The 22,912-nt window shown below is 45.0% G+C and overlaps 1 protein-coding gene across 2 annotated transcripts; it reads right to left on the bottom strand.

The window, feature by feature from the left end:
- Positions 1 to 230: 230 nt before the first annotated feature.
- Positions 231 to 21,956, bottom strand: LRRC8A (leucine rich repeat containing 8 VRAC subunit A). Of its 2 annotated transcripts, none has more exons than XM_065648623.1 (4): positions 21,905 to 21,956; positions 20,334 to 20,459; positions 9,025 to 11,188; positions 231 to 5,646 (listed from the first exon to the last, which is right to left on the bottom strand). In XM_065648623.1, exons 3-4 carry the CDS (start codon positions 11,179 to 11,181, stop codon positions 5,371 to 5,373), a joined length of 2,433 nt encoding a protein of 810 aa, XP_065504695.1. In that variant the 5' UTR covers positions 11,182 to 11,188; positions 20,334 to 20,459; positions 21,905 to 21,956; the 3' UTR covers positions 231 to 5,370. The 2 variants fall into 2 exon arrangements, with proteins under 2 accessions (XP_065504695.1, XP_065504694.1); XM_065648622.1 differs by lacking the exon at positions 21,905 to 21,956 and adding an exon at positions 21,605 to 21,685.
- Between the last annotated feature and the right edge of the window lie 956 nt (positions 21,957 to 22,912).

Genomic DNA, 22,912 nt, shown 5'->3' with positions numbered 1-22,912 from the left:
TCTTGCTTATTCATATAGGAATGTCACAATCCATAAGGACTCATGTGATGAGTAAAAAGGCCAATAATCCTACGCAATAGCTGGAATTATTAACATCTGTCTTCTGAAAAGCGAGATTGTGAAAAGCTAAGTGTCTTAGCATACAGCAAACTTACAAGAAAGCAGACATAAAAGGAAAACGCAAATTAAAAATTAAAACTTTTATTCCGTTGAAGTGTCCAGTCTTACAAGTCTTTCAGAGAAAACAACAGCAGCCCTCGGTGCTCAAGGTGGAGGTGCAGTCGATCGGCTGCCCGAACAATCCCACATGCAAAGTGAGTGTCGCGATTCTGAAATGTTACAGCAAGTCGCGGGTCTCCGATGCCAAACCACAACCCTGCTCGGACATGTACAAAATGGGAGTGAACAATGTTTAAGCCATGAGTAGCGTCTTACTTACATGGATACATTTGTCAGCTGTAAGAGATGACTCAGGCCCATTAGCCCCCTTCTCATTAAGTCTCCTCTTAAAAAAAAAATTCCCTCATTGTTCAATAAAATTCCTGTAAAGGAGACAAAGGAAGGGAAGGGTAGATCCAGAAATCCCAAATTTAACCTTCCTTTGTGTGAACTCGCACAAAGTTCACTTTTGTTGTTGGGTTCCAGCAATTCAAACGCAGCTACTTTTGAAAAGGGATTTTGGAGATGAGATTTCTGGAGGATCACACACTGCTCAGCCAACCGAACATGAACCTGCAGCTGGAGAGATGGAGGGAGAAAGGGCCGAGTTAAAGAATTCTCTTGTCCAGTTCTGCTTCATGCACTGTTAGAACGCAGGTAGGACAGAAAACTCACTGTTTTGGCACGTGCTTAGTAAAACTGCAGGATCCACTGCGCAGCCAAACAGTGGGAGAAAAAATCAGTTTTAAAATGCGGTAAGAAAAAGTGAAGTTTAAGCAATAGTTTTACTAGTTCCCATTCACACAGCCTTACCTTAGGTAACATTTCAGAGGTGACTCTACTGTTTACAGTATGACAATATTATTTGTCAGTGAGAAGTCACATCAGAAGTTAAGAAATCTCTCCATGGTTGAAAGGGAAAATCAGAGGGAACAGCTGGCTGCAGGCAGGGACTCGTGCAAAGACACCTGAAGGAGCAAGTGTCTCCGTGGAGAAGTTACATTAAAGCATCTTTAGAGAAGGTATAGCTATTAATGAGAAAAAAAAAATAATCCTCCCCTGAAAGACTAAAAAAAAAAATTAAAAATCCAAAGAGCTCGAACCATGCAAGTCCCTTTCCAAAGCAGAGAAAGGAAACATTGTCACAGCTGTTGAATCAATAATATTTGAAACTTTTTTTCCCATATACCTCATCCCCTGCAAAGGATGTGTTATTGTTCTCAAAATTTCTAGAATCATTTGTCAGAGAAGGGGGGAAAAAAAAAAAAAAGAGGGGATTTCAATGCAGTTCAGCAACAGAAAGCCACTTAATACTATTTATGGTAGTGAACACCAAGAACTTTAATTAAAGTGAGCTAAGTAGAGTGTATAAATGGTAATAAGAAAAAATAAGAAATGAGGTAGGATTATTATCAGGAAGTAACAATGAATACCAAAAAACACCATGTCGTGAAAGATACCTGTAACAGCCATTTAACCAGACTGGCAGAGTAAATTAAATTCCAGCTGCTAAATTAACTGGGGACCAAATAATAGAACATCTTAAACAAAGAACAACTTCAGCTAACATTCCAGTGCATAGTTTCAGAGATACAGTGAGATTTCACATATTTAGTACGTTTGGTATTCCTTAGTTGCAATTTAGTACTTTTTTGGAGTATTTAGCAGGAAAGGTAGAGTTCCATGTCACTAACCTCCAGTCCTAACACGGGATGAGCGTGTGCGTGTTCTACAGGGGCTCCGAGAACTCATTCAGCTCAGAAGTGCTATTAAGGGAACAGCTGGTTTTAAGTTGTTGCATGGTTTAGCAGCTAATAAATAATCTAGTTTGCTACTACTAGAGTGCTTTGAAAAGCCCCTCAGGAAAACAATACACTGACCGGACTGTTGATTGTCTGCTTATTTTTTTTTTCCTGAATGCACAGATCAGTGTCAGAAATAAACCCCTTAAACTTCAGTTTGATGGAAATTTAAAGGAAAAAATATACACTAATTGAATACTTGCAAATGAGGAAGGATTGTTGATGCAAGTTCATCTCTCAAAGCCTGAGCAATGCAGACAAGTTTGGGAGGTGAATGACTCATTCTGCTGTGGGTTGAGTTTTGCAGGAGTCCTGAGCAACAAACACATTCAGGACCTCATGGTTTAGACCCCATCCTTGACATTTTAAAGCTTCTTTCATCTCATCACGCGAGACTTATACTCTAAAATCAGTATCTATTTGAGGGAAGACCAAGAAGCACGTATCAGGAGTAAATAATACATATTGCTGTCTTCTAGAGCAGCCATGTATTTTTGTGCCACCCGTATTTCTGGTACAAGAAATTATCAGGCTGCTCATCCCAATTTTGCCACGCAGGAAGCTATCTCAAGCCCTAGCAGCCATGGCTGAAAAAAGTTGAGCTTGGAATATTGTAAAAGGAGCACAAAGCTAGTGTTTTCATGCACAATCAATACTGGCCTCTCTTAAAAATGCTTTGCAGACCTCAGGCACAGAGCAGTGTCTACTCAGCAAGCAGCAGCATAGCTCTGTTATTTGATCAGAAGTTAGAGACAGATGTGACTTTTACCAGAACAGGCTGTTGTCCACTTGTCCCATGGACTCAGCACTGAGAAAAACAGCAGTTCAGGCTTGCAAGCTTCTAGAAGCACTGCAGCATACTTTCAGAGGCCGCTTATATAAACTTCTAACGTGGCTGTGTAAAGTTCCATTTGTATGACTAAGACCACAACTAGAATCAAGAGTCAAAGCACTCGTGTACAGCGATCTGGACACACAGAAGGAATCTCTCCTCCTCTAAACCAGGTGAAAATCCTGAGGTGCTTTGCCCTTTCAGCCCTGCCTGGTCTAAAATACATGTGTTGTAAACCAGCCACCCAGTGGCCTTGAATACAAAATGAAGTTCAAGCCACTATTCAGTAGCTGTTACTCTCCAGCACTACCTTTTGGCACAGCATAAGGGAAAAAAAAAAGTTTTCTTCACAATCCAAACAGCCCCCACACCCACCACAAGGAACTGACTGGAAAACAGTTATTACTGAAGCCTGGAACCATTCCTGCTTTACTTCAGAAGCATTAGGCCCACCCAGCAACTCCTGTCCTCTCTGTTGATCCAAAATGCTCGTGCAAATAGAACACGTACAATCTAAGCAGCATCAATGCCTCCCCATCTTTTCAGCGGTGGCCCCAACTCTAATACAATTTCAAGACACTAACCCTGTTAGAAAGAAGAGCTTTTACAGTACCTTGCTTTCCAGATAAAGAGATTTAATTATATTATTTCCCTGGACTGTTTAAACTTTTTATAATGAATGGACTAAGGGAGGCAGAATTTACATCTTTCTCAAAAGTAGTTTTATAAACATATCTCCTGGATTTTAATGTAGCTTTATTTAAGCATCTGAACATCAACAAATCCAGAGCCCAGTTAACATCGTTTGTGTTTTCAGCATGATTAGTGTATATATTTCATATCTTACATCTGATAAAGAAAGCCACAGCGTGCCTTATTGCCCCAGCATCCAAGGGATCACCACAATTCCCCAGGCCAGGGCACTCCCTGGGAGCTCACCAGGAATCGTTTTGGAGGAGGCTGCAGCTCCGTGCTTTTGTACACATGGGAGGCCTCCAAAGTTGTCACGGCCCAGCTCGCAGCACTGCACCTTGGGGCTGACCTGTTGGTCTAATGCAGAGTGTTACAACCAGGAGCTGGAGGTCCTTGAGCCTCCTCTTCCTTCTGATGGGAAAGAACAGACTTGGGGTGTATCATAAGCACACCTTAACCACCCCACCTTAAGGACATGATTATCAGTAGCTATTACAAGTTATCTACCTCTGCCAGTGCAGACAGTTGTGGTTTTTATTTTTTCTGTCAAACAATACCAAACAGGTCAGACTTGTTTCAATTAAGCCTGCTCTGTCCCAGGGATCTAGAGGAGCTCAGTCCATGGAGGATTCTCATATTGCTCCTTAAAGCTGACAGAATGAAAAAGAGGAAGAAACTGGAGGACAGGTCCTTTTCCAGCACCAAGTTCAATCAGCATCAGCCTCCTATTTAAGTTGAGAGGTGTAACAGGAACTGACAGCTGTTAAAGTGAGGAGGACAACAGAAGAGACCAACCAAGCAGCTCTGTAGACTGCATTCATGAAAAACATTGGCAAAGCATTTAACAACTTAACCGGGGGGGGCAAGAGGTGCAGAGAAAAACTGAGTGTTCCTCTCCACCAACACCACCAGCCCCAGGAGACACCCTGGCCAGTTGTATGTTCATATTTGATATGTGACAAAATACCAGGAATGTAAAAGTAGCTTAAAAACTTTAAAAGCCAGATCCTGAAGCAACTCAGTGCTTCTGGGAGAGTAGATTAGACAGTCCCACTGCTTTTTATCCAGATTTTTCTCCCACTTGCACTATAACCATCCATTTCAGAACAGGCTAAAGCTCTGGAATTATGTCAGTTAGTGCTTCCAGCACAAGTGACTTGAAACTATTAAAATAGTGCAACCTTAAAGGAGCAGATATAGTTTGGGGAAGGTTTGTTCCTTCTCTGGGGCAGAAGAGAAGGTACCGAGTGCAAAGGGGAAAGACATTTGGTTAAAAAAAAAAAAAATCCTGCATTCAAGCTGATGTCTGAGATAAATTTATCCCCCAAATCTTAATGCCAGCATGTAGATAAAATTAGCTGTCTGTATCCTATCCCACCCCACTATGGGGCCTCACTGACTGAGTCTGAGTTAGAGGGGACAGTACCAGGTGTCACACACAGAGATGGAAGTTCAAGAGGTTTCCTAGTCTCTTGATCTTTGCTTGCAGGACACTGGACACACTCGGTCGCTGACATGTATAAGCCCCATTTGGAGCAATGCAACAATCCCTACATTTCGTTTTCTCCTCCATTCAAAGGTCATTTCTTCTCACCAGCACCATCCACCTCACTTTCTGTCCAGAACAGCAACACCTTTTACTCCCACTGCCCCTTTCTCAGAGGCCGACTAATCGGTCTTGATCCTCATCCTGATCCCAAGCTTCCCTCAGCCTGCATCTAAGGCAAGCAGCCGCCTCATTCAGAGTCGTGTTTGTTCAGGGACTCCTTGGCTAGTCTGGTAGTGATCGGAAGGGAGAAAGGGGAGGATCTGAGGAAAGGGGGACTGGAATGGCCTTTTGTTTCCTTCTAGTTGGTCAGACGCTTTTCCCTTTTTTCCAGGGGCTCAGGCTTGCTCTTTGTCTGCCCTCCACAGCCGCTCTTTGACTTCCAAGGGCAGCGTGTTGAACAGGTCCTCCTCTACCACAAGCCCACTGCGTTTCAGCAGAGGACACTCTCCCAGCTCTACCGGCAGGCACTCCAAGCGGTTCCCTCGTAGCTCTATCTGCGACAGATTTGTCAGCTCTCCGACCCGGGATGGGAGCGACTGCAGCACATTGTTTCCCAGGTGCAAGGTTCTCAGTTTCCTGCACTGGAACAGCTCTGGTGGGAGACTCTCAATCTGAAAAACAAAAAAAGAAATCAGTCATAGGCAGAGTCACCAGCAAACATGGACAAATGCTCATAAGAGACCAACAAGCCCACACAATGCTTCAGGGTTTACAGAGCACTTCTTTTGGATCATCCACTTCTCCCCTGCTTTCCACCATAAGGACTGTACCCAAAGTCACTACACCACAGTTGTACAGACTCCTCTTTCAGACACTCTGCTGCATGAGTTAGAAGAAATCACCAATGATGGCGGCTAAAGCTGAAGACATCACCAAGGACAGGATCAGAGGACCAGAAATCAGCTCACAGCTGGCCTGTACTGTCACACACTCCTATCAGTATCAGCTGCTTTCCACCCCAAACCATTTCTACAGTCATCGATCACAGCCCCTTTGCACAACTGGTGTCATGCTGAACACCAGAAAGACTGGATTTAGTCAGCACTCCTAGTTTGGCTGTAGTAAGAGAAGAGGCTACAACAAGTATGACCTCCAGACCCTGAGAACTGGGACTGTTCTTCCATCATTTCTGTCAGGCTTTAAAACATTGCAAAGACTTTCTAGGCTCCAAAGCACAAGTTTTTTTGACAGAGCAAAAACGCAACCAAAAAAAACCAAAGCCACCAGCTGTTAGCTTTCCAACCACCACCTTCATGTATCCATGAGTCACTAATTTAGTAAGGCTTACTTCTATTAAAGCCTTTTAATCGTCCAGTCCTCCCAATGAATTTCTAGGAAAACAATATGGCTAAGGTTTAACGAACTGAACTAGCTAGGAACTGAACATAGCAATTCAGTATTCTCCCCATAATTGAAAGTCTCATCCTGGAAGCTACAATTTGCCTTTAAATACAACCATGTCCTTTTTTAAAACTTAAATTATGCATGATATCATTCACAGCTAAATTAGACTGTAATCAGTTCTGAATGAGATGAAGTCCAAGAAAAAGCCAAGTTGAGACCAGACCAATAAAAGTCAGTTTGATTCAGTCACTGTTACTGGTATTGTCAATTGTTTTGCAAACAGCAACATGCAATTAAATGATCACAGACTCTTGAAAATAATAGTGTCATTTAAGGGACAAGTATTGGTTTAGGAAGGAAGCAGTGTGCTGTAATGCAGTCTGCTTCCCAGAATGGTGCGCTGATACCAGCCAGCTCCTGAAGTCTCTATTTGCTGAGACTGCTGAGCTAGGAGAGGACATTTGAGATAATTCCTGGCTTTGGGAAATGCCAGCCTACCAGTCCTCCTGCTTCCTGCAGTCACCCTTTACTCTAAGTAACTGGGTCATCAGAGCCCCACAGCAACTGTGGCCTTGCCCAGGCACCAGCAGAGGATACAAATGGCTCAGCTGTTCCACTCAACACCTTTTGCTTCAGAACATGCTGGAGCTAAGGCTGGTCCAGCCTTCCTCTTGCATTGTTGTTTTTGGGTTTGTTGGGTTTTTTTTCCAGAGATAAATGGGTGGTGTCGCACTGTGCTGCAGAACATGGAGCTCCCTCTAGCTCCTTTTCATCCAGGAGAGGCTCCACCTCAAGACTGCAGAGGATACAGTGCAGATTAACCCTCGGAAGCTGTGCCAGGAAGGTTGCCAGAAGACAAAGGTACAAAATTATTTGAATTCTGAACAGTAGCTTAAAAAAACAAACACACGCTCCCTCATCTCTGCTTAATGCCATCCTCAGAAACCACCAATATCAGCCCCACTTGCACCAAGAAAATATTTTGGGTTTTAATGTAGTAGGAAATGTGTGCATAACATGAAGTTTACCAGAGCTGAAGCCTCCCATACAAACAGACGCACAGCCACCCAGTCTGTTAGTGCTGGGCAAACTGGGTGAGCAGCTGTTAAACTGGGATCGCTGAACGGCTGCTGCTTGTCTGCCGTCACTCTTCAGTGGCACAATGCAGGCTTGAACTTTTCCAACAGCCACTTCAAACTGCTGACTGGAGTTTTATGAACCCTGTGTAATACTGAACTGCATTAGCAATTAAATACTTGATTTGAGAGCGTTTCCCCTGTGAAAAGCCAAACCACAGCAGAGCTGCACTGCCCGACTCTCACAGGCAATTTGACAGTGTTCAATTATGAATACATCTTGCCAATAGCAGCGAGGATCTTGATATATGACAGTGAAAACTAGGACCGCTCTGGGACAATTCTATTGCGTATTCCCCAAAGAACCCAGAAGCTACTAATTAGATCTGTCAGCAATTTGTAGTTATGTTAGAGCCTTTTGCAACTTCAGGTGGTAATAAACTCCAGGAGAAAAAGAGCCTCCCAGGAATTTGCAGACAGAATGAATGAAAGCTTCAATGAGACATTCAGCTCAGCACCCCAGTCTGTGCAGTCACAGACTGATCTCTGTGACACATGGTAAATGGAGTCTCTTAATCACAAACACAAGCACAAAGATTCAGGAAAAAAAAAAAACAAAAAACAAAGCACACAACACGCGTACAGTTTGCTGTAAGCAAATAAACACCCTCCACCAGAAGGCAAGAAACAACGTGTGGCAGCCAGGCAGCCTGGCACACTTGACCGTCCCCTCTAACCTGCCCTGTGCTTAGACAGACACAGACATTCAATGCTTAGACTTGGCCTATGTGGGATTACACAAGAAAACCCACAGCCATCATATTTCCTACCCTCTGAAAGTCAAGGAATTGCCATAGTTCACATTTTCACAACCAACTGCCAGTTGATAAACCTGGTTTAGTTCACTCTGCCCTAAGGACACTGCAGGAGACTGCTCTGCTCTCTCCAAAGTCTCCTTTGGGAAACAAGACAATGACTTTTAAGAGTGAGAGCTTAAGAACCATTCTTCTTAAGTCTTTCCATATCCTGCTTCTCACAAGAAGTACATGCTTACAAGACTAAACTCCCCACAAACACAAAGTACCACAAGCAAAGCTGTAAGCTGCACACACATGTGCCCCAAGGTGGCCGCTGCCACGGTGTATGTACATGGCTGAAGCACATAGGCTTAAGTGTGTAGTTCTAGATTAAGACTACCGTTTCTCAGATCTCCATTTTAAGCCCCAAACTGATGTAAATCTGGAGACTACAAGCTTCCAGCTGCAGAGAAACAACCAACAGGCAGGATTTCTAAAGCACCTCCAATTGCCACTTAGAAGCAGTTTCACTGTTAAGAGAAGAAATGCTACAGAACAAGGACTGTTCTAATAAAAACTTGCCCCTGGAGTTATTTGCGATGTTTTGCTTTTGATAAATGCCTCTGAGAGAAACAAAAGCTCGAGAATTTAAATAGAATGGCAGTGCCAGGCGTATTTCACACACCATTGTAGCATGTTTAAGCACATAGATAACAGAAGTGTCAGAGTAACTTTTATTCATGCAGGAACACTCAGCTCTGTGCTCACTTACCCTGTTGGCCGTCACAGCCAGATTCTGCAGGTTTTGAAGAAGTCCAACATCTGGGGGTATGGAAGTCAGATTGTTGTGGCTGAGATCCAAGTATCGAAGTTTTCGGCAATAGAAGAGTTGGGTAGGGATCTTGTCTATCTTGTTACGATTCAGGTAAAGGCGCTCTAAATTAGTTAAATTGCCTATTTGCATGGGGATGTAGGCAATGTGGTTGTACCACAATTTAAGGCAAGTGAGACGATGTAAGTGCTGGAAGCTGATGATTTCTTCAATGGTCTTTAGGTTATTGTCCTTCAGGTCTATCTCCTGCAGATTGTGGAGGCTAAAGATGGAGTGAGGAATGCGTTCCAAGTCACAACGGATCAGCTCAAGCTCCGTCAAGTTAACCATTTTCTTAAGGCTGTTGAGAACAATGAGCTTGGTGCCCTCATTGTTGATGGAAAGCTTCTGAAGATGCACACCAACATCTGTCACCACCTGTGGCAGCTTGGTGAGGTTACTCTTCAACCTTAACACCTTCAGCCTCTTCAGCTCCCTCAGTCCATCTATCACAATGTACCGATTGTTTTCGGCACTCAAATTCCCAGTCAGATGAAGCTCCTCTAGAGTCTTCAGGCTATAAATCCAAAGAGGAATCTCCTTGATGTCTGTGAACTTGATGTGGAGAGATTTCAAGTTCTCCCTCAAGAAGGCAAGGGCTGGAGCCTCAATTTTGGCAGCTGTGTGGTAGAGCCACAGTTCCTTAAGGCTGGTGAGCTGAGCAATGCTTGGGGGAATAGTGACATCAGGGATAAGCTCCAGCTTCAAGACCTCCAGCTCAATGAGGTCAAAGACCGTGTCAGGAATGCCACTCAACATGAAAAGATGCAGTTCCAGCTTATCCTGGGAGTTCTTGGTGATCCTCTGGCGCAGCTTCTCCAAAGTCCACTCGTTGTTGAGGTTCAGCTGCCGCAGTTTGTTCTCACTCACCTCCGACAGAAACACAGCAAAGCGCTTGGAATACAGGGGGTCATACTGATCGATTAGATGGAGCATAAAAGCAAAGTCATTTTTCACATCAGGAATGTCACTGTAACTGCTCTCCTCCCGGATGGACTCAAAGGAGTATTTCTTGAGCGATCGCCTCAGCATCCACCAGAGCGTGTACATGCAGATCAAGCCATAGAATATCACCAAACTGATGTAGAAAGAAGCCAAGATTTTGAAGAGAGTGGCCAAAGGATGAGCACAGCGGTACATCCTGTAGCCAGTCAAGCTCTCGATGTCCACTTTACAGTCAACATCAAACGTTATGTTGTTGACATAGTAAACAGTATAGCAGATGATCAGAATGAACTTGATCACTTTGATGATGGTCTGTCTCATGTAGAGGCGATAAACTATATCTCCCTCTTCCACATGTGTGCGGAACTTTTTGACTTTTTCAAAGAGTGCTTTGGCCTGCTCACCTTCCTTTTTGTCCAAGACACCAGTCTCAGACCGGTCCACAATCCCTTGCTCAATTCGAGACTTTGTTCTCTGCAGCATGGGAACAGTGGCTTCCACATCCTCGCTGACTGTGGAGGATTTCTTGTCCATGGAGCCATTCATCTTCCCAAATGCTGGCTTGGTATCACTCTCCTCCACCACTGTCTCAGATAATGCCCTCGTGGTCCATGGAGAGTCAAAACACTTAAGCAAAATAGACACAAAATGCTCCAGCTTGGAGCTGGTCCTTGGGAATTTGAACCAGAAGTTACTACAAGCCAGGAAGATGAGAGTATGTAGCAGCACCAGATAAGGAAAATACTTGGCAAACCAGTGAAGACGGTTCTCATAACACACCGCATCCACATAGTTATACTGGTGCCGGTCCAAATCATACCGGATCCCCATCGGCCCTGCATCAGTAGAGGGAACAAGACTAGAGTTATAGTAGGTACGCTCCGAGGTTGCAGCTGTCCAACCTCTGACAGAGTCATTGCAAGAGTCTTTGGTAACCCATTTACAGGGCAAACAAATCATTTTGTCCTGGGTGACCTGAAGTGTCCCTCCAAACACTGCAATCATCAGCATCACTATGGAAATGTAGTCTGTGAAGACGTCCCACCATGGCTTCAGGATGCGATACGCTGGCTGAGTGTCCGCAAAGTAGCGCAGTTCAGTGACTGGAATCATGATTCACCTGAAAGGAAACCAGAAACAGGCACTACTAGCTTAAAGTGTTTCATTCTGCTTTTCAAGAGGGCATCAGGAACCTCATTTTAAGTGCTGGCCCAGCAAGACTGGAATTAGCAGAGACCAAATTTCAAGTCACTTGAGGATAAATGAATGAGACTTCCTCCAAGCAATTTGCTACAGCTGAGGCTGTGAAATTAGTTTGTTGTTGTCTTCCCTGGCAAATGAATTGTTGCAAATATCAGAACAGGTGCTCATCATTAGCAGTCTGTGGGGCAAGACATCCATACTTAAAGAAAGCTCACAGGACAGACAAACTACCCCAGCCAGGCCAGTATTTGGAAGTTTACTGTTTTATCTGTGAATTTTATTTCAGTGATGAAGGAGTTTGCCAGAACTACAAGAAGCGATAACATCTACACACAGAGCATAGTTGCCCGAGTTTTTTACTGTTTTTACAGAGCTAGTAAATAATAATTCTGCATTTGTGTTGTTCTCAAACTGCAGGGGCAAGGAAGAAGATTTACATACAATAGTTATATTTCCTAGAACCACTTACTTCACTGACGCAACTCAACATCACATTGATGAAGCAAGCTGGAAAAGAGAACAAAGTTGCTTGATATCATGACTCTTCTTTCCATGTAAGTAGCTTTGGCTTCCCGCCTTTTTGCATTAATTCTCCAAGGAAAGATTAGTCACTCGCCCTCTGATAAACTCAGTACTGAAATCCTGTAACAGCTGTTCTTTGCCTTATTTACTTCAGAAGCAGAGGAAAGGGGAGACAAAAGAAGAATTCACTTCCCTGACCAACCACTCCCACCTAGAGTTCATCTCAGCTGGGATTTCAGTGTCACAAAGGAAATCCAAAGGTTCTGGGAAGCAGAGGCTTTATGGCAGTGTTTGTCCTGTCCTTCAGACTTCCAGACGAAAACTTTGAAAACATTCTTCAACAAGCCATAGAAAGTGTGAAAGCCTGACTGATCCACGGGTAACTGTGAACTCACAAAATTCCCCTGACAGGCAACACAAGCAAAGAATATGAAGTCCTTGTAGCTTGTCCTAATGACAGTGAGAAAGCAGTAATATCACATCACACTTGCTAGCGAAGTCCAGGAATAGGACAAACACTAATCTTTCAGTAGTTTTGAAATTCACATGAATTAAATTGTGAAGCAGGAAAAGCAAAAATTCAATTGTGTTTCCCCAACCCATGAGATATCATTTGTACAGACAGTCCCGATAAGTCCTGGGGGGCTGCAGGTTCTATAAACCCATGGCCAGGACAAAGCTTTTTTGACAAGTGGGTGCCCATAGCGCCTGCTTGGGTAGAATTCAAGTTTGTACTTAAAATGAACTTCCAGCACAGAACCGCACAGGAAACCCTTCCTAATATGAACTCAAAAAGCACCACATTCCCTAGAGACACTAAATACAGAACTCTGTTCCCTGGTATGCTGCTTACAACAATAAATGGTAACATGCCAGCTCTGGCTTAGTGCTACTTGGAAAGGCTGCAAGCAACTAGAAGTGGTAGATTGAAAGACAAAGCATTTGCCCTTCTGTACGTCCAGTTCCAATACTACATTAGTCCATCACAAAAGACAGACTGGGGTCACTCTAACGCAAATTTTTGTGCGTGTGGAGTTTTGAGACAAAAATAACAATACCGGTTCAAGAAGTTCAGTAAGACAGGGCAGAACAGCAAATGTATTAATCTATCAGCCAGTTAACTCATGCAATCCCGGCACAAGTTGCAGAAGCAAAGGATGAAAATGGCCTCATACAGCACTGCCAGAAGAAACCCCTGTCCTGCCAGGCTGCAGAGCACTAGTCGCTGGCATGCCGCCGCAGAAGGGGCTGCACTGAGCAGATTTGGGCCAGAGGATTACACGTTCACAGAGTGAGAGAAGAACAGGCAAAACTGAACATCTGAACAGCACTTGGGCAGCAAGAACAAGAGTGACATGGTGTTGAGAGCCCAGCTCCTGGCCTGCTCACTCGCTTGCTGCAAGGCCCTAGGCAAGGTATTTCAGCTTCCTTCTCTGAATACATCCACCTCAAGGAGAGAAAGTCCATTGGTAAGACGCATTTGAGAAGAGTTGTCTGTGTATACTACAGAATTAGTTCCAGGATAAATTCCAGGATAAAAATTCCAGGATAAAAAAAGGGTACAGTTTTCTTCACACCCCCAGCACTCCAGAACAACTCAAACAAAACTGGTAGCTAAACAGCTCCCTGAATCACAGTTCCTGGTGATGTACGTCCCTTCAGCTTGTCTACACAGACAAGAAAATTCAGAGTCAAAATCCATTTTATAATCTTTATTTTCTGCAGAAGAATCTATGCTCTGACAGAGGCCCTTAATCACTACTGACAGTAGCCTTACACCATCTCAGGCTCCTTACCCATTCATTCCCTCCATCTTCAGAAGCACCAAAACCGGACATATACCTGATTTATTTTATTTTTGCCCCTTTTTTTTTGTTAGGATCCCTACTACACCAGGCCAGGAAAGCAAGACAACTCCTAGGAAATTCAGCTACCGAAAGGTTTGAGAGCCAGGGCAGAACTGCTGACATGCTGCTGGACCACACGGAAAAACAAACACGACAAGAACACACATGCTCTCCCTGTCACCCTCCGCAATCAGGCTGATTACACCCAGGAGGTAACACAAATTCCACCATACCATTCCCTGCTCTCCATAAATGCCAGGTAAGATCCTATTCCTCTTCATTTCAGGAACATGCAGCGAAAACACCGATATTGTTCATAGAAGAACAGTGTCCCATGATAGTCCGTTATGGTTTGGTGTCAGCATTTAAACCCTGGTAGGGTGGAACAGGAAATCTCCTGCCTTCCAGTAACAATGACAGGGTCACTAGAAGATGAAAAGGACATTCATAGCGGTCCCCACTCCTCCGGGAGACCCTGTTCAAGTCCCAGGCAAACAATAAAACTAGGAGCCATCTTTACAGAAGCTGGAATTTGCCATGTCTTATCTAATCTTACTCCCAGCATCTGCAGTAAAAGGGAAAATTGCCCACCAAGCACTTGAGAAAGTAGGTGGGAAACTTGCATCCCTCCTCACCCGGATTTCCCACGCATGCAATCCATTTCTAGTTCTGAAACAGCAGCTTTTATCAAGATACAAATATCTTTATTTTGTGAACTACATTTTGTAATCATTTTAGAATGTGATTCTTGTTGCAACACTCACCCTTCTGGATTAGAGCAAGCAGTTTTGCTGCTGGAGTTGATGACAACAGCAGACTAACTCCAAGAAGTCAGATTCTCAGGGGCCATCTCTGTCACTTGATGCTCTCCTGTGCAGCAGGATTCTTCCCATAGAAACTGTGATTCCAACCACTATATAGAAACCAACCAGGTAGCTGCAACACAGACTCCCTCAACAAGTACATGGGCAGAACAGAATGATTTAGACAGAGGATATTATTCTGGCGTAAGACGAGGAACAATCCTTGCACGAAGACATGGCCAAAAATAAAGTTACCTCCCTTGTGACCAAGACCAGAGCAAGCTCCACAGGGCCAGCAGGCAGACTGCAGAGATTTCAAGCTTCTGCTCTTTTCAGGAGTTGAACTCCAGCAAGCTTTGTCAGCAGGAAAGAGTTTATTGTGAAGAAGCTTCATGTGCTAAGTCACTTCTATCACATAGCCTTGCTAAAGGCTGAGCAGAGAACACATGACCTGAGCAAAGGAGCTTACTGACAGGAGCAGTCATAACTGGAAAGGAAGCACCATGCCAGAGCAGCCTTGGTGCAGAAGGATCTGAGCTCCTTCGTATTTACCTCAAGTTGCAGAACTTGCCAGTTGGACTCAAACAGGTGACTTGTTCACAATGTAGTTAACTCTCCACATGGAAGGCATTGATACTGAGATTTTGAAAGAGTGTGTTATTCAAGTTCAAAGGCAAGTTGATTTCACTAGACTTGCATAAGCTGATACGTAGGAATACCTCTGCCTAAACTCCTGTCAACTTATCAGAAGCATAAGGAAATCTATTTTCCAAGGGTATAATTAAATAGGCAGGCTTTAGGTATTGCACACCGAGGGGAGGGGGGGGAAATCTTACAAGCGTCTGTGCAGAGGTGTTTCAAGTCTTGCATTCCACAGTGCTTCCCCAGCTACCACACAGTCCCCTCGCCCCCTGCCCCCCAAGAAACAACTTTACCTTTGAGGGTTTCAGCTACACCAAAGCAGCACTTCTTTGAGCACTACAATTCATATCTAATATAGAACAACCCCAGGACAGTTTATAGCAGCAACCTCGGAGATCGTACCAGGAAAGATCTGCATGCTAAAGCCTCATTACCATACAGCAGAATCAATCCAGCATAAATAAATACACTCCTGAAGCCTTTGCACATTCCATGTTTAGATACTACGCACCTTCAGCGCCTGCAGATTCCCCTGGCTCCACACTTGCATCCCGCAGCGGGATCCTTTTGCCAGATGCTCATCCCTGTCTCAGCCTGCTGGGCACCCACCTACTATGTGCGGCATGGCCTCACCATTAATGCTGAACAGGCTGATTCAACAGAAGAAATAGCAGTTTCAGACTTACATAACCAGCCTGCCAAACCTACCCAGGCTTCAGCCAACCATAAGCATCACCAAGTACTAATCCTATGTTTTACTAGACACACCTGGAGGAGAAAGATAATCGCTCGTGTTAGGAGAATAGGGACATTCTGAGCACACCACACCTAAATAGTAAAATCAGTCAGAAACAAGATTAAACGTATCTGGCTGACAGAGACATCACAAAGCAGCACGTACCTTACTAGATAAAGGCTGATGGAGATGAGAGCATGAATGCTTTCCACAGACCCCAGGATCCCTGTGATATTCAACAGGTTCAAAGCATTAACAAAGCAACTGCTGTAGGAGCAAACATCCTCAGATTTGGACAATTCCTCCTTCCAAAACCACCCAAGCTAAACAAGTGAAGATTGACTTACTGTTGACAGACACCTGGCTGAGCAGTGCTTGAAATTTCTCCCTGCAACTGCTGGCCGGCATATCCGGCTAGGGACAAAGTGAACAGAAACAACATCGCTGTTCTGTTTCACTGGGTAGTTTGTCAGCTTGTCTGAATATTTGATCAAGCCTCCTCTTTCCTCCTCCTTTCTGTTGGCCATTCTGTTACTAATGGAGCTACTGGCAAAACAGGACTACACACAAGATCTCATGACACGCAGAAGAAATTAAGTTTCCACCCCTTACTTGAAGGAGCTTCCTCAAATCAGGGAAGTCCTCCTGACCTTCAGTGGCACGCAGCTTCCAAGTGAGGTGGACTCATAATAAAGGTTTAGATAAATAGACATGGATACATCGTACGTTGGATCTTGCAATTCTTTAGTTTCCACTACAGGTATTTTTAATTCTCAGTGGACTTCCTTGGAAGACTGTGGACATGCAAAGCAGAAGTCAAGCACTGCTGACAGAATTTCTCAACTCACAGAAGCGCAGAGAAACAGGGAGGTAGATAAGGGAAAGAAAAAACTTGATGCTGTTAAGTCTATAGCCCCGAGTATTGACAAGCTACAACATGTTAGAATAAGGTTTCAACAAAGCAGAGCTTCCCTCCCCAGCATGCTGCCACCTGAAATTCTGAAGAAGGGCATGACACAGAGCTCTTTGTTCAAAAGCTGGGAAATGCAAGAGTTTTGCAGGTCAGAAATGGGACTGGGAATTTACGTGTCTCCTCCCTCATGTTTATTAGGCCCAGAATTAAAAGAAAAAAAGGAGACTGAAACAGAGCTGCTTTCAAGCACCCCTCAGAAAACTGTCTGAGCATAAGGACAGCCACACAAGTAACTGGAAAAGTCCAAAACATGCAGTGGAACAGCTCGTGTGCTTTTGTCCTTTACTGTTTAGAAATAAACCAGCAATGAAGCCAGATTCCAAAGCCCTGAACAACAAAGTTTTCCCTACCTCAGGCCCTTTCTGCATTAAAAAATAAATCCCTCCAGAGGGACAAAATGTCTTCTAAAATAGAGAAGTGAACATGTGAAGTTTAAAGGGTCATTTAGCATTTAGACTAGCAGAGAGAGTAGTGGAAAGAGCAGCTGCCAGAACTTACCCTCTTCGCTTAGTGGAACAGCCAGTAAACTCAACACAGAGAGCAACGTCAGTAGGTTTTCACACAACCATCCAGCAGCTGCATGCAACGTTCAGCCGCACCCGAGCCACAAGATACAGCAGGACAAAGCGAACCGATTGGGTCACAACATCTTTACTGAAGTTCATGAAAAAGAATAATACACCTACGCTGTGGATAGCACTTCATCATCGTTACAGCTACTCCTTTGTTGACTCTTCCCGTCAGATGCAAGACTGACATGCTTTTCTTAATAGTCCAGTGCAACAGCCCCTGTTTGCCGTCGCACAAGCAAGCCTGTCCTAACAAGTACAGGGAAGAACTTCTGCACCACCAGGACAATCCATGCTGGAGACCTGGCTTGGCCTGCCACATTTTCTGCCTTCTAACAGCATTTTGCCCCAGCTGCACAGAACTGAACATAGTCTAAAGTTATCAGCTTCACTGGCACTTGGAGCAGGGACTGTATGTTGGTGTCATTCAACTTAAGTACATTTAAGTGCTTTCGTGTGACTTACAACAGTGATGCAGACCAGAGAAAAATGTCTGTGTCAGCTTATAAATTATGAATGCACATGGTCACAGGCTTCCTATCCAAAATTAATTTTCTCTTTGCCATAAAAAAGATGCTTCAAGGACAGGGCACTGGAGCTCGTCTTGGAAAAGTACAAAACACTCCCCTGTACTGACTAATGCAAGTGATTGCATTAGCTCTGTTAGTAACTAAAGATAAACAGACAGCAACAGCATTGACTTGTAACAACCAGAACAGCTTCAAGCACCCCACCAGCTGCAGGAAAAGACTCTTCTCAATGCTGGAATTAAATGCTGAAGAGCCATACAGGAAAACATAACCAACTGTTTTCAGCTGAAGACAGAAATGGTGGACAGGATAGAGCTTTAACATACCTAATGAGAGATGGAGAAATCAAAACACTAGATTCGAAGTGAGTAAAAACTTTCAAGGATAATCTTAATTGATTGTTGACAGACTGTCACAATATGCACAAATCCATGCGTATTGCCACAGCTGTTTTCAAGCTCAGAGGGATGAGCCCTTTAAGATGAAAGACGATGCAGATGAAAGCCAAGCAAGATAAACAAGACACCAGCTATCAGCACAATAATGTTTAGCCTCACTTTGAGGAAAGAAGAGGAATAAGAACATATTCACTATCAGCCTTGCCTTTGGGAGCATGTGCTCCAAAACAGTGACTATGACTTCCAGCTCAGAACATTTTCTGAGTGCATTAGTCAACTAATAAGGGACATACCATTAACCTTTGATCATCGAGATCTGATAAAGCCAAGACTCTAAAGGAGACCCTGTTAACTAGTCCAGTACACAGCTCTGCTGTGCACAAAGGTAGGCTGGAGCTAGAGAAGCAGCTTGAGAACGTGTCACAAAAGAGGAGCTTTGAGAATTGCCAAGGTAATTTTATAGCAAATGTTAACAATGCTTAGTACACAAGGAGAAGTAAGCACTATTATTTCAGCAGGGAGGTCACGACTGAATAGCTTTTAGTTTCAAATGCAGTTTCACAGCAGTAAGAGGGCAGTGTATAATCCAGCTATACAAACTGGATTTCAAGTTGCAATACAAAATCCCTGCACCACATCAACAGTTTAAGGAAAAAGCTGCTTGGAAGCATTCAAGATACACTCTTCAAAGCATGTAGACTGTTAAACATCTGCTCAGTATTAGTGTGTGTATCCTAAACTGAGACTATTTTTGTAAACAATTGAAAAAATGCACAAAGGAGGCTCACCACTCTGCAGCTGAATACATTAACTTTTAATAATTACCAAAACAATAGCTATGCATCCCATCCCCTCATATTAAGGAGCCCCACAAAAAACTCCTAAACCTTTCTCCTCTGTGCTCCCCCACCACTCATCCGACATTGCACCTCCCTTTTCCTAGACACCAGGTAAGCTCAATCTAACACCAGAAGCGAGTTGCCACTTCCTTTTTAAGCACTCTGCTGAATAAAATCCTTTAGAATGTGGAGGAATTACATGAAGGCCTCTAAATAAACCTCCTCCAATCACACAGCAATAACACAAGTTATACATTTGACCGCCACTGCTTGTTTAAAAAAAAAAAAAATATAGTATCAGAGAGCCCTAAACCACAGACCATCTTTCTGAACACCTGCAGCATTTATTAGAATATAAACAACTCAGTAAGTCATCACTGGAAGGCTTCAGGCACTCCACATTTCAAACATGGAAACATTAGCTTTTAACACATGGCTTCTGGCATACTTTAAGGAAATATTTATGCATGTTGGCTTTGACCTACAGGAATAAAGTCAGGGTTTCTGAAGACTACGAGAGGATCAGTACAAAACACAGATCAGTGAACTGCCAGAACACTAACCAGAACATCAGACAGGTCTTAGGGATACGCGTATTCCAGAAGGAACATGCTGCACGTTTCACTGCTCAGAACACAGCCAATCTGGACAGCATTTTTCATCTTGAAGATAAGCACAGAATTCTGCAATACCTTTCATCACTACTAGTGAAGAATCGAGGAAGGAGGGAGTTTCTTGCAAGTAGTTTCTGTCATTGCCTAATTGACACCCGCATGGGTGATGAGCCAGTGCACTCCTGAGTTCACTGTGAAAAACCACCCCGGAGATGTCTGCACAGCAATGCAAACGTCACCCTGCGGGGCACGCAGGAGCACCCGCCACACTCACCAAAACATTTACTAAACAGTCTTCAAGTAGCCAGGAGTTAGATGTATGGGTAAATAAATATAACAGTTATATTTTACTTTGGACAACACTCAGTTCCTTTACTCTTTTTTTCATCTTCAAGCTGACTAAGGGCTCACAAAATTTAATTAGCATACCACCACTCTCCCCATATCACCCCCTGATCAACCCCCTTCCTTCCTTGCTCCTTATCAGTCATCTCATCACTGCCCTGTGCTTTGCAACTATGTTTAAGTAGCATCCCGGTCATTTTTTTGGCTTTATTTTACCACTCTAGCACTGGCCTGCAGCCCTTACCCTGCAGCTGGGTTCTGCTATCTGCACTTCAGTTCTCTGTGCTGGAAATAGATGATATTCTTGTGTGCTGGATCCTGAGTAGGTGCTGAAGCGTTGCATTCCCCACACGCCATGGGAACAGCTTCCCTGAAAGGAAACAGAGATTATCAGCAAAGATGGGATTCACTTCACAGAGGGACCATGTTATGTAAAAACTTGGTAAAGGATTACTAAGAAGCAAAGAACAACTCGGAGGGTCGCTGGGAACCAGAAAGAGACACCCTGATAGTTAGAAAGGTGGTAAGAGCTCCAAGAGCTACGTGAAACTCTTAGGAAGAAGACATCTGCCACATCTGTTATTCAAACGGAAGTCACCAAAAAGCAGATGTTGCAGACCCAGCCAAAGGAGATGCTGAATATTAATATTAAAACTAAATCTCAGCTCATAGAGGCAGATTAACCTCCTGGAAAAGCAATATATATATATTTTTAGATGGAAAAAAAGGATTAATGACTTTACTACCTACTTTCTAGTCTGAAAAGTCTGATTTTTTTTTAAATGTCACCATCAGGAGTATCTGAAAATACAGATCATGTTCCTGAACAGTCCCGACTGAACCAACTCTCCCGTCTCCGCTCAACCCATATCTACCAAAACAAATCTTTCCAAAGTGGCAGCAGTCTAGCACCATCAACAAGAATTTCAACAGCTTTGTTTCTTCCTTCCTGCATGTCAGCGTGGGGCATGGGAAAGCAGAGCAGGGAGCAGAGCAGGGCTTCGGGAGATCTCTCAAGCATCCAGCATCCCGGCCACGTAGGGGAGGACTGCAGAACTTCAGAAAGCATTTTGTCAACAACAGGGCGAAAAGGAAAGGAAGAGACATCACGGGCAGGGGGGGGAATAAATAAAATAAAAAACCCAACATAGCGGTGAAGATGTTCGCAAATACATTCCTCCTGATCCCAAAGTCACCGTTGGGGCTGACGGGTTTTGAAGCTATCCTGTTGTAGCTGTGCCAGACTGCTGCAAAGGAAGCGCTGAAGGGAGAGGACTCTCTGACCTTCTCCCCCCGCGGCCTCAGCACCGGCCCGAAGCCACAACGCCCGGTCCCGGCTCCCGAACACACCGGCCGCGCATCAGCCCCGTCTGCCCACAGGCCTGACACACCGCCCCAGGCTTCCAGAAACAGAAAACACATCCTCTATGAGATATAAATTAAAAAAACCCCAACCAACCAACCAACCAACCAGCTTCCGTCCCCAGCACCACAGGTAACAAACACGGGACTCACCCCCCGGCCGGAGAAGGCCCCCGGAGGGGACACCCAGCACACACGGGACCCACCTGTCCCCAGTCCCGGGCTGCCCCGCCGTATGACAGGGCAGGGGCGGCGGGGACACGGAGGAAACGAAATTACTGCCCAATTAGTCAGCAAACCCTCCCCGCCCGGCGCGCAGGCCCCGCCCGGCCGCCGCGCCCCCCTCAGCGCTGCGCGCCCTCAGGCGCCCCCCGCCCAGCCCGCCCTGCCGCGGGGTCCCGGCCCCCTCACAGCCGCCCCGCCCGGGGGACGCGCCCCCACAGCCCCACACACCCGCGCCGCTGAGGGGAGGGCAACGCCAGCCGGCCCGCGGCACCCCGACACGCACCTGGCCGCCCGGCCCCCGCCCTCCCTCACGCCGGCTCCGGCTCCTTTTGTTCGCCCCGAGCCGCACCGCGGCGGCCCCACCCCGGAACTGACCTCACCCGCCCGGCATGGCGGCCATCGGCCCGTCCCGCCGCTGCGGACTGGCGGAGGAGGGTGCCGCCATCTTGAGAGCGGGCATGACGAGCGGGCGCGCCGCCATCTTTGTGCAGGGCAAGGGTGGGCGGGCGGGCGGCATTTATATTGGCGGGGTAACGAGGAGAGGGAGAGGCGCGGAGGGGAAAGTGAGGGCGAGGGCGCCATCTTGGTGCAGGGCAGCGCGCAAAATGGTGAGCGCCTTAAAGGGGCCGCCACAATTCCAGCCTCAGCGCTGGGCAGGCGAAGGGAAAGGTGGGGGAGCCGAGTGCCTTCATCTGCTGTGGTGGGACGGCAGGACTTTGGAGTCCAGAATTATTATTTCTGAAAAAAAAAATTAAAAAAATCTCTTTATGACAGTTTATGACCCAATCATCATCAAGCCTTCTATGATTATTTCATTTAACGTAATTCTACACACAGCAACTCAGTCTTGCAGCCTCTGTCCCTCAGCAAGAACAGAGAGGAAAGCCAGGCCCAAGGAGGATAATTCCAGGCCCTGATTCAGGCTGGTATCACTGCTGTGGAAACACAGAAGGGTTAAAAATGCCCCAAAATCACCTTGTGTCAGTTTTTAACCAGTGACATCAACTCCACTTAGGGACCAGGGGCACCTGGTCCAGGTCAGTGGAGAAAGTCTGGTGAACATCTCGCTGGATGCCTCAGATAAAAAATAGTGGGTTCAACTAATCTCGACATTAAGACTAGTTAACAATAAGAGACTTAAATTGCAGCTTTTACCACTTGTTCCTTAAGAACCAACCTAGGTGACATTTCCAGAGTGGAATATTTTGAAAACCCTGCTCCATTTCTCTAACAACA

Source organism: Caloenas nicobarica, chromosome 19 (genome assembly GCF_036013445.1).
Source record: "Caloenas nicobarica isolate bCalNic1 chromosome 19, bCalNic1.hap1, whole genome shotgun sequence".
NCBI lineage: Eukaryota > Metazoa > Chordata > Aves > Columbiformes > Columbidae > Caloenas > Caloenas nicobarica.
The sequence above is the reverse complement of the archived record's forward strand: the minus strand, read 5'-3'. Positions and strand labels throughout refer to the sequence as shown.

What these genes read in the sequence shown, in the direction of transcription:
- LRRC8A (XM_065648623.1), bottom strand. Translation starts at nt 11,181, where the DNA reads ATGATTCCAGTCACTGAACTGCGCTACTTTGCGGACACTCAGCCAGCG. An exon ending in TGGCTGTGACGGCCAACAGG is followed by an intron (nt 5,647 to 9,024) that starts GTAAGTGAGCAC and finishes TTTGTTTTTCAG; the next exon opens with ATTGAGAGTCTCCCACCAGA.